The sequence below is a fragment of the Hermetia illucens genome, chromosome 1, assembly GCF_905115235.1.
Source record: "Hermetia illucens chromosome 1, iHerIll2.2.curated.20191125, whole genome shotgun sequence".
NCBI lineage: Eukaryota > Metazoa > Arthropoda > Insecta > Diptera > Stratiomyidae > Hermetia > Hermetia illucens.
In genome coordinates this window covers 42868429-42880269 of record NC_051849.1, presented here as the reverse complement: position 1 = coordinate 42880269, position 11841 = coordinate 42868429, and the positions used below count along the sequence as shown (strand labels likewise).

Sequence of the window (11841 nt, the reverse complement as noted above, 5' to 3'; positions counted from 1 at the left end):
AACCTACAAACTCCCCACCATTATCATTTCCGCTGCCAAGACCGTGTTTCCTTGTCACCTTGCCACCTGGCCATTCAAATCATCCATCACGATCACAATGCTACCTTTAAGGATCCTTCCCTAAACTACATGTAATTGCTTGAAAAGATATCCTTCTACACTATATCTCTGTTGTGCATACCACTACACAGTTGTGTTGCTTCTTAACCTAGACCGAAATCTTGCAGTCATTAGTCTGTCAGAAGAGTGTCAAAGAGTGCGACTTGCGGTAGCCGTCACAAACAAACTTGACATTTGATTCACAACTTGGCTTGTCAGAGTACACAAACACATTGTCATTAGTGTGGCAAGAGGGAGAGGAATACTCTCCAGAGTACAACCATCTTACTTCGCTTAGGCCAAGAACGTTTAGATTATATCGTTCGGTTCCCGTTCCAGTTCGAAAATGCGAGTATTCTGAGGACCAATGCTACTGTTGCGCACATTCCAGAAACCAATCATAATCCATTTTTGATAGCCAAAGATATTCGGTGTGAAGACAGTCTTTATCCAAGGCACTGTTGACTTTCCGGTGACAATGACGTTTCGAAATTTGCAGGTTGCTGGCCAACAGATTTCTATCTTTTTTTAGTTGCCTCTTACAACAAGCAGGGAAGATTTTGAGTGTATTCTTAAGCCCAAATTCACCGGGCATCATGTCACATAAATATCGGAGGGCAATTGGTAGTGCGCATCACCATGGCTGGGCAAAACTGGCTACTTAGAATCATCCACTTCCTTTTATTTGAGTGATCGCAACATATCTACCATATCCTAGTTGTGTCCGTCTTCACGTCCCGCCGACGCTCTTCGCGCGCTGGTCACGAGAGCCTTGTTAAAGGAATATCCTGAAGAAGTGCTTTTTTTAGATCTCAACAAAAAATTTGTTTTGTAGTCGAAACACAGCGGGCTTTATCATTCGTAATAAAGCTGGGCACTTGGTCTGTGGCGTCCCACTTCCTTTCAGATTAGCCGTCATCGTTACTTATGCAGTGAAGGTTGGAAGTTTGGTCCTCATCTGTCACACGCGGTTTATACGGAAACCGTCATACCTATTAACACGAATTTTGGTGGGGGTGTTCGAACTGTAAGCCATTATGTCATCATTATATATCGGGGGTGTCGGATAATTTTTTTCAGCGAATATAGTCATGTCGGATATCGAAGGAAAAGTCTCGATTAGTGCTTTCGTGATCAGGGAAAGTGAGAAAACTACAGAGGTGGACGTCCAGCATGGTTGGAATAACTTTACTATACCACATTCTACATGATCACACCCTTTCCTCAAAGGAGTCTAAGCGATTGACCTGCTCCTAGAGGTTACAACCTATCATCCATCAGAAAACATTATGTACAGAGAGATGGCGAACAACCTCGGATAGGATTGATACCAGAGAAACAAATGAATGACTACGTTCGTGGATCATGGAATGTTAGATCGCTAAACTACTCTGTTGCTGTGAAATACCTACCGCAACAGGCTTGCAAGTATGGTACAGCTCAGGTTTCTAGCAGCCCAGGAAACGAATTGCAATGGTTACGAGACAGCCGATACAATGTCACATGTAATCTTTCCAAAGCGGAAAGCTATCAGGAAACATCAGTTTGGAGTTGCTTTCATCGTCGATAGGAAAATGTTACCGACTTCAAACCTATGCACGGAAGATTGTGTGGGTTTCATATCAAAGAACATACTCGCTCCAACTGAAGAAAAAGTTGACGACGTCAAAGAATAGTTTTATGAGGCTATACAATTCATTGCCCCAAGATATTGGTCGATGATTTCAACACAAAGGTTGGGAACGAGGAAACACATCGAAGAATGCATGAGGGGGTACATTCTGTATGATATATCAAATTACTTTGGCCAACGACTAATTGACTTTGCAAGTAGCTGGAATTTAGTGATAAAATTGACATTCTTCGTATACAAGCGCATTCAAAAAAGGACATGGGTCCCCCAAGATGTCATTACCTTTAACTAGCTAGACCACGTTCTCATCACTAAAAGATGGTGAGATAAAATCGAGGAGCAAACATCTGAAGCAGGAGAAGCAGTGATTGAAAATGCGATCTGTCGAGGATCTCCTCCTCTTGACCGCGACGGTAGGGTCCGGGGTTTTACTCCACGCGTGCGACTGAGCCGTTATTCTTTTGCATTGATTTCCAGCTTAAGCTCGCATGTCATACTTTCGTTAGGTTCGCATTGTTCGCTTGATTTTCAGATTGCGATATGAACCCACGTGTCGGGCTAAAGTGTTTAAACCCCTCTAACTTTCCGGAGCTTTCCAAAGAAGCAAGTAAGCGCACGTCCCCGGAGGACTTCAGTGAAGCTTCAATATTTGCAAGCGGAACTTCGGGGTCATGTCTCAGTGGTCTCCGGCATTCAGGATGGTCGTATGACAGTAGTCCAGTTATCTTATGTCACTACAAAGCCTACAAAGTAGTGAGGAGTCTGAGGCATGGATATAAATCCAAAATCTCCCTTTGTAAAGGCTAAAATGGGGCAATCTGTGGGGCGGAAGTGAAACACGTGAGAGAAGGGCGTCTTATTTCAAAGAATTCCTCGCATACAAGTCATCACCGAAATCTACAAGAATTATGGTCGAGCATAATGGCAACATTGAACAGCCAACATTGGAAGAAATAGAGTCAACCATTAAATGTCGACAAATGGGCAAGGCGCCGGGCACAGATAACATCCCAGCAAAACTCGTCAAATCAGGCGGCCCACGGACTATTCCGCAAGAGTGGTGTATAGTAAATGGCTGATCTACAAAAGACTCATTTCAAAAACACTAGAGAGTAGCATTAGTATAGTGAACTGGTGAGATTTCCAGTCTGGAAGATCGATAATTGATCAGCTATGTACTGTCAAAGGCAAAACTGCTGCAAAGATGTCCATCGAATATTCGTTGACTTAGCAAAGATATCACAGTATTGACCGAAACGTACTGTAAAAAGTAATTTTTGACTTGGAATTTGCAGTACAATTAGTAAGCCTTACCAGAATGGCAACAAGGCAGGTTAGCGTCAATAATAGCCTCAGAAATGCATTTGAGACTGAGGTCGGATTAAAGCAAGGAGATTTGCTGGTATCTCTACTGTTCAATTTGGTACTAAAGCCACTTAAAGGAAAGTTGCCTGTGGACACAAAAGGCAAGCTGCTTTATAAGCCATGCCAAATATCGAAATGCGAACAGTATCATGGAAAGACCTTTCATATCAGCAAAAGGTATTTTTATAAACCTCGATAAAACAGCAAACGAAGTTGATCTACCAACTAACGAAAACAAACAAACAGAAAAATAAGACGCAAACGAGAAAAAGGACGCCCATCACACATAATGTAGTGATTGATGAATACGACCTGGCGAAAGATTATATACGAACCTAGGCGTGTCATTTACGAAAGATGGGGATGAAGTGAGCCAAATAAAACGTTGAACTTAACTCGTTTTCTACGCGGTACTGCCGATTTTGAAAACTAGAAAGCAAAGCACCGAGTATACAAAACGATAATAAGGCCTGTGTTATCCTTCGGATGTGAAACATAAAGCATAACATAAATTTCCAAACTTCCTGAGGAGAATATTAGGAGCTAAAAGAAAGGACAATCGCATCAGGCGCGGAAGTTTTACCAACAAGTCAGCAGGATGAAGCCTTACACACCTCGATGTTCATTCTGCAGACACGACGGATAAATACTACCACCACCAAGTCCAGGAGAAACAGTTCGTGCAATTCATCGGCTTAATAATCATAAGTCGCCAGGAGCCGATGGAATTACAGCCGAATTGGTTAAATATGGAGGCAACCAATTACACCAAGCGGTTTATCAACTTGTGCTCCAGGCATGGGACAGCGAATCAATGCCTGACGACTAGCAAGGATGCATTATCTGTCTCATATATAAAAAGGGAAATATCACGCAGTCCAGCAATTATATAAGTATCACGTTGCTGAGTACCATCTATAAGATATTCTCCTCTATCTTGCTAGGCCGGATAGCCCCATACGCCCAGAACATCATTGGCCCATACCAAAGAGGCTTCACGCCAGGCAAATCAGCAACATGATATCATGCTTTCTTTTTAACCTGGCGCTGGAGAAAGTAATCCGTGAAACTGAGGTAAATGCGAGGGGTACGATTCTCTTTAAGTCCGTCCAACTACTGGCCTACGCTGACGATATCGACATCATGGGCCGAACAATCCGAGACTTACAAACTGCCTTCATCCAGATCGACTAGGCGCCGCGAGATCTTGGGCTGCATGTTAATAAAGGCAAGACAAAATATATAGTGGTAAGGTCAGCACTAGAAACCAACCAACCCAAAACGTCAAACCGTACTAGTCAAACGTGAAGAATAAAGAAAGGAGGCTACAACTTTGAGACCGTTGATAATTTCTCCTAACTAGGGTCTAAAATCACAACCGATAACAGCTACGACGATGAAATCCGCGCACGGTTATTGGCAACCAACAGAGCCTATTTTAGCTTACAAAAACTGTTCCTCTCAAAGCTCTTCTCATGTATTCCACGGAGACTTGAGTTCTTATCAAGAAAAATTGCGAACTCTTGGTCGCGTTCCAATCCTCCGAAGAATTTTTGGCTGCCGTAGCTTACATAATGATGAAATCTATGAGCGAAAACCCCGGAAACGTTGAGTGGACTCGCTTAACGAAGACAGCGCATCACTGCTCGGATTTCGAAATCAAAGGATGCGATCGATAGGTCGAGATGATTGGAGAAGTGAGATCCTGACGGCCAAGCTTAGAAATGGTTGTAGAGCCTCGTATAGAACAAAGTGTGAGAAGATTTCTGGAACGACTAAATTTTGGTTCCAAATGTAATAAATTGATGTTTTGAAGATGTTCACTTCCATTTCCATCAGCTTGAATGAAGATTTTGGTTGATCTGTGAGGATTTCACATACAATTAATCGTGTCATTTTCGGCTATCACCATATTTTATTGCCCATGAAGTTGGTCAAAATTTCTGCCCTTACGAACGCCCATGAGGCACATGTATCATGAGTGTCTTTGCTACGGAAGTAACATTCATTACCACTACAAAATCAACTCAATTAGCCGTATTCAGGCGATACGTTGGCTCCCATAGCTTACACGAAAAGACAAATGATAAGGGACTGCGGATTATTCAATTAGCAGGGTCACACGAGATGGTGGTTGGAAGTACCTGGTTTGCGAGGAAAGCGGTCCACAAGCATACGTGGGCCACTCCAGACGGGACCACTTTCAACCAAATTGGCCACGTGTTGATTGAACGCCGCCACCTCTCAGCCTTGATGAATGTCAAGACATCTAGGGGGGCCAATATAGACTCGGATCACTATCTCGTTGGCATGGTGCTCCGAGTTCGAATAACAATACCACCTAGAATCCCCTCTGACAATCTGGTGAGAGTGAATACTGAAGCCATCCACAACACAGTCCTCCGCGACACCTATAAGAGCTAAATGGATGCCGCAATAACTGCAGTCAACAGAGGACCTGGAGATGAATCATCTACAAATGATCTTCACAATCACCTGAAGAACGTTATCATGGATACGGCCACAAACATACTTGGCCCTAGCCGCAAAAGGAGTCGGAACGGCTGGTTTGACGATGAATGTAAGCTAGCAACAGAACGGAAAAATGCCGCATACCGAGTAATGTTGCATTCTCAAAGAACGCGGGCACGCGCAGAGACTTATCACGAACTCCGTCGAGCGGAGAAGCGACTTCACAGACGGAAAAAGGAAGCCTGGGAGAACCAACAAGTCCGTGAACTAGAAAAGTACAGGGACAACCGCACCAGGCGCGGAAGTTTTACCAACAAGTCAGCAGGATGAAGCCTTATACACCTCGATGTTCATTCTGCCGAGACAAAGAGGGAAATCTGATTTCCGACAGAATGGGCATATTAGAGCGATGGGTTGAATACTTTGATGAGCTACTGAACAACAAGAACATCGGCGAGTTGGAGGTCCCGCCAACTGAAGACGACGGACAAATACTGCCACCACCAAGTCCAGGAGAAACAGTCCGTGCAATTCATTGGCTAAAAAATCATAAGTCGCCAGGAGCCGATGGAATTACAGCCGAATTGGTTAGATATGGAGGCAACCAATTATACCAAGTGGTTCATCAATTTGTGCCCAAGGTATGAGACAGCGAATCAATGCCTGACGACTGACAAAGATGCCTTATCTGTCTCATATACATATAAAAAGGGAAATATCACGCAGTCCAGCAATTATATAAGTATCACGTTGCTGAGTACCATCTATAAGATATTCTCCGCTATTTTGCTGGGCCGGATAGCCTCATACTCTCAGAATAGCATTGGCCCATAACAAAGAGGCTTCACTCCAGGCAAATCAGCAACAGATCAGATTTTCTCTCTGCGCCAAGCGATAGAAAAACTGTTGGAATATGGACAAAGCCGCTTATGATAGCATAGCCGGGGTAAAACTGTACACGGCCATGAGAGAATTCGGTATCCCGATGAAATTAATAAGAATCACTAGGCTGGCCCTGACCAATGTGCGAGACCAGATAAAAGCAGAAGGATCACTCTCAAGACCATTTAATATTAACAATGGTCTAAGACAAGGGGATGTCCTATCATGCGTCCTCTTCAACCTGCCCTGGAGAAAGTAATCCGCGATACTGAGGTAAATGCTAAGGGGTACGATCCTCTTTAAGGCCTACGCTGACGATATCGGCATGATGGGCAGAATGACCCGAGACATACAAACTGCCTTCATACAGATCGAGCAGGCGGCGCGAGATCTTGGAATGCATATCAATGAAGGCAAGTCAAAATGTATAGTGGTAACGTTAGCACTAAAAACCAAACAACCAACAACATTAAACCGCACTGGTTAAACGGAAAGAATAAAGATAGGAGACTACAACTTTGACCCTTGATTATTTTCTTCTATCTAGGGTCTAAAATCACAACCGATAACAGCTACGACGATGAAATCCGCGCACGGTTATTGGCAGCCAACAAAGCCTATTTTAGCTTACAAAAGCTGCTCCTCTCAAAGCTCTTACTCTACAAGACTTGATCTTGCCAGTCCTTATGTATTCCTCGGAAACTTGAGTTCTTAGCAAGAAAAATTGCGAACTCTTGACCGCGTTCGAGAGAAGAATCCTCCGAAGAATTTTTGGCCCCCTACCTTCCATGAGGATGGACGATTCCGTAGCCTACATAACGATGAAATCTATGAGCGATAGCATGACAGTCAGGTGTGAATAAAATCCGGCTCAATAGGTTACGGTGGGGGGGTCATTTAATCCGTAGGGATGAGAATGATTCCACCCGAAAAGTCTATAAGGGCTGTTTCTATGGTAGAAAAAGAAGAAAGAAAATCTGGGAAACGTTGAGCGGATTCGGTTGACGTAGATAGCGCATCACTATAGATCGAGATGATTGGAGAAGGGAGATTCTGAAGGCTAAGGTTAGAAATGGCTGTAGAGCCTCGTATGGAACAAAGCGTGAGGAGATTTCTGGAACGACTAAATTTTGGTTCCAAATGTAATAAATTGATGTTTTGAAGATGTTTGCTTCCATTTCCATCAGCTCGAATGAAGGTTTTGGTTGATCTGTGAGGATTTCACACACAGTTCATCGTGTCATTTTCGGCTATCACCAGCTTTGATTGACCACGAAGGTGGTCAAAAATGTTTGTCCTTATGAACGTCCATGAGGCACGTGTATCATGAGTGACTTTGCTACGGAAGTGGTATTCGTTACCACTGCAAAATCAACTGAATTAGCCGTTAATAGGTCCGATTTCTACACGATAGCCCTGCTTACATTGGTGCTCCCCTTTTACATGGAAAAGCAACCAATAAAATTACAAGAATTTGCTATGATCTATACACTTTTCTTTTGAGTTCCTGCAAAAGGATAGGGAAATTAAACCAAATTCTAGGCTTCAGTATTAATTTTCGTGGTATGCAAGGAGAAGATTCGAAATATTCTTGGTTAATCGAAAGAACTAATTCAATTTCATAACAAGACAGAGGTTCCATTGTCTTTTCAGATACGATTGATTCACTCGCTACAACACACTTCACGGGTAAATGATTCATGATAAATCTAAGATTAGAGATACTTCTTACATTTATTTTACATAAATTTACAAAGAAGCTGGATTCCAGCAAAGCACATGATAATAACTGAATGATTTATTTATATGCCATCTCAAACGGAATTCTCCTCGACTCCTTGCTATCAAGTTGAAACCGACATCGTGGTGAAGTCATCCCGCATTCACATACCCACATAAATCCAACCGGAATAAAAGCATGAAAGATAAAAGGAAAATAATAGGAGTCAAGACAAACATTAGGTGGATAAATGAAATTTAGCTGGATTAGGAGGCATTGTGTGCAATTTGTGGGCTGTATGTTTGTACTGTGCATTCTTGACTTGAATCAAGGGACGGTGCGATATTACCTCGATAAGGGAATTAATTACTCCAGTCGTGTCCTGCATACTTAAGAGTCCATTGGAGCCTCGTTGTTGATACCCGAAAGTTGCAGGAGGCCCCAAAAGTGTGGTTGTGGTTCCAGTTGACGTGCAAGACTCCCACCTGCTATATGTCGTTGTCTGTGGCCTATGTAATAACGGAGAAGGATCGAAATTAATATTCTATTGTGTCTCTGTTGATAGTCAGTAAGTATGAAAGTGGACACAGTTTATCTCGGAAAATTTGCTAACTTGAAGGCGAAGAAAGAAGAAAAGGTGCGACTACTTGTGAAAGTGTTATCAGAGTGCCGAGGAAGGTTGAAAAGATGATAATCTAATGTGCAGAATCAAATAAAGATAGCACGAGAAATACAGAGATTACGACAGCAAACATTGCACAGGATATTATAGCCACTATTGCGGTAGTTGGTAATTAAATCGTAAAAAAGATTCAAATGAACCGAGTTACCACCACGGACGAAAATATCTGATAACATTCAAGAAGATTGTCCCCAAAAAAGTAAAATCAGAGAAGAGAAAAAATCAGTCCTTTCTTTGGTTTTGCATGTAAACGATGTGGTGGATGTTGCATTGAATGAGCTACATAACTTCTCTCGTAGGATCAAATAGGTTTTCGAACCCTATCCCTTTCTCTTACTTATTACTTTCCACTGGCAAAGATATCTAGTCTGAAATGTTGATTCAGTTCCACCTCAGGATACATTTTCCTACAAACTACGTACATTCATTCACCGGAAAATCTTTCCCATGGTTTTCATTATTCGTCATGGTTCTGTATAGAGACATGTAGATATGAGGCACAGCATTGTGGTGAAACTAGCGGAAACATATGACAGTTTGAGGTTTAATTGACTTTGAGAACTGTAATTATGCAAAAGGCAAGCATAGAACGCCCGCAGAGATTTCCAACTCTCGATTCGAGGGTAGAGAAGCTTGGGATGTCCTACAGATGTTCAACTAATTGGATAAATCAAGAGCCTATCATATGGCATTTTTCATGATTCGTTAACTACATAGATTGCATGGGCTACAGGAAAATATTACCGCCTTTGGATGTTTTCAATGCTCGACTGACTTTGACCATCCATGGAATGGATGGTTTTAATAATTGATCATGTGCTCCAGTTTTCTGGTGCTTTCTGAATGAATACAAGTGTTTATGAATATATTAAATGGCTGCAAGGACAGTCGATATTGCATGAAGGGCGCTGTATACCTTGCTACTGCTGTGAATTATGGGTGAATTGAATTTAAAGATCATTTTCTTGTCATATATGGTTTCATTTTTTGGGGAATGGAAGCAATGGTATACTTGTAATATACAATGTTTGGGTGCGAAGCTAATCCACTTCAAACCCGATGGACAGTCGTGGCAGTCAGCGCACTTAAAAAGTTATGAACGGGTCGGGTGCGGGAGGGTGGGAGTGGAGAGGACGGCTCCTCTCTGTAATCCCTCTTGTACATCGGCCCTGATTGCCCTACCAGTAAGGTTATTAATGATAATGACAATGAACCGAAAATAACCATAAGTTTTTAATGGAGGTAGAAAAGCGGGACCTTTTTCTCCCTCCTAGATATCATCTTTATCATCTCCTTTATCCTCTTTATCATCCCATCTGGAAGTGGAGTTGGCAAACCCAATATCAAAATACTCCACATTTGAAGCGTCATAATTTTTGAGTGGGGGCAGACCGCCGATTTTTAAAGGGGGTTTGAGAGAGAGGGGCTTCCACCTTTCTCTTCATATCCTCCTTTACTTCTTCGGGGTAGGATTCAAAATTAAACCCAACCGTTTTGACGTGAAAGTCACTGCTTTTTGAGACGCCATGGGTTTTTTAAGAAAAGGTGACCGCAATTCCTTAACGGGGTTGAAAAGAAAAATTACGTTGCCAATAAGCCATTTAATACTGCCTATGTAGTCTGGCGTAACTTTATAAGCAGAAGGTGACTGCTACAATTTTTTAGCGAGCCTGGAAAAGTGGGACTTCTTTCTTTCTCCTGCGTACTTTTTTTTACTCCATTCGCCCCTAAAGTTTGAGTTCGCAAATTAAGATCTACCATGATGGCATCAAAATAACTCCCCTCTCCCTTTGAAGCTCTACGACTTCTTAAGGACTGACGGGAGCGATTTTTCAATTTTTCAGAAGAGAGAAGACGTTCCGCTTTCTCCTCATACATTCCCATACTGGAGGAACAAAAATAAACTCTAGCTCAAAATTCTTCAAGGGGCTAGAAAGCAGAGGGTATTTCTTCTTTCTACATAGCCTTCTTAATCCCTTTCTCTTTGGGGTTTGGGATAAATTTATCCCGATTAACTTAAGAGGGGTGAATGCTACGAGATTTCGCCAGAGTGGAAAGGCGTGACCTCCCTCTTCTCCCTTCAGAGATCCCTTATCCGACCCGCGGATGGGGTAGAAATCTAAACTGAACGATTTTCATGTCTCAAATGAGGGCAAGTCTTCCGCCGCGCCTTTCGCTCACTGTATACGAGTAGCAACAACGATTACTTGGACCTTTGCTTGGGAATTTTATTTATTTTTTTATAAACCCAACTTCTTTTGCAACATTTTCCTCTTTGCTAAAAAAAATGCGATGGAATCATATCACCTTCATTACCAAGTGAATATTCGTCGGGACTCTCGTTCTTCCGACAATGGGGCCATATTCAAAATCTGATTCGTGGTTAGCGTTCTTTCTTAAGGAACACAAACTCGACAAAATCAAGTTGCAATGTTCGACTTGCTTTGTCTTGGTGGCTTCGCAAAGCACTTGTCTGACTTGTAAGTGGAGGTCCTCTTTGACGGTTCGGTGCATGGCTTTTTCATTCACACTGACAGCTGATGACAATTTTTGAATTGTCAAAAATCCTCCTTCGAATCCTCAAAAATCAGCTGTTGGGACCGTTAACTAACGGCGAACGTTTTGTCATATATCTCGATTGTAAGTAGTAAGGGTCACACTTTTGATGCCAAAGTGGTAGCATTTTCATGGGTGATGTTGCTAAACTCCATCCACTTGCTGAAGGCCGGCGAAGGTGCTACTATTTTGGCCAAGGATATTGGTAGGTCTTGCCCTGGGTGGGTATTCCTATGGAAATACGTGGCCGAGTAAGGTGGGGAGAGAGTGTTTATTTATGAAGACAGCCGTCCCCTCCGCGCACTTGGGGTGGAGGTAGTGGCGGGTACCTGAAAGCAAGATAGCTGATCGCAGAGGTGAGTGGTGGCAGATTTGTTCGGCGCAAGATGGCGAAGCTCGGAGTGTCCACAGATCAGCTCCACCGCGTTCTTT

At 42.6% G+C, this 11841-nt stretch overlaps 1 protein-coding gene across 2 annotated transcripts in view; it reads right to left on the bottom strand.

Moving 5' to 3' along the window:
- Positions 1–8163: 8163 nt before the first annotated feature.
- Positions 8164–11841, bottom strand: part of LOC119646766 (diuretic hormone receptor) — a 159791-nt gene continuing 156113 nt past the window's right edge. For both annotated transcript variants that reach the window (XM_038047345.1, XM_038047346.1), the window contains 2 exons: positions 8521–8680; positions 8164–8292 (listed from right to left, as the gene is read on the bottom strand). In XM_038047345.1, the coding sequence (XP_037903273.1) occupies positions 8266–8292; positions 8521–8680 (187 nt within the window). In that variant the 3' untranslated portion in view covers positions 8164–8265. The remainder of the gene's footprint in view (positions 8293–8520; positions 8681–11841) is intronic.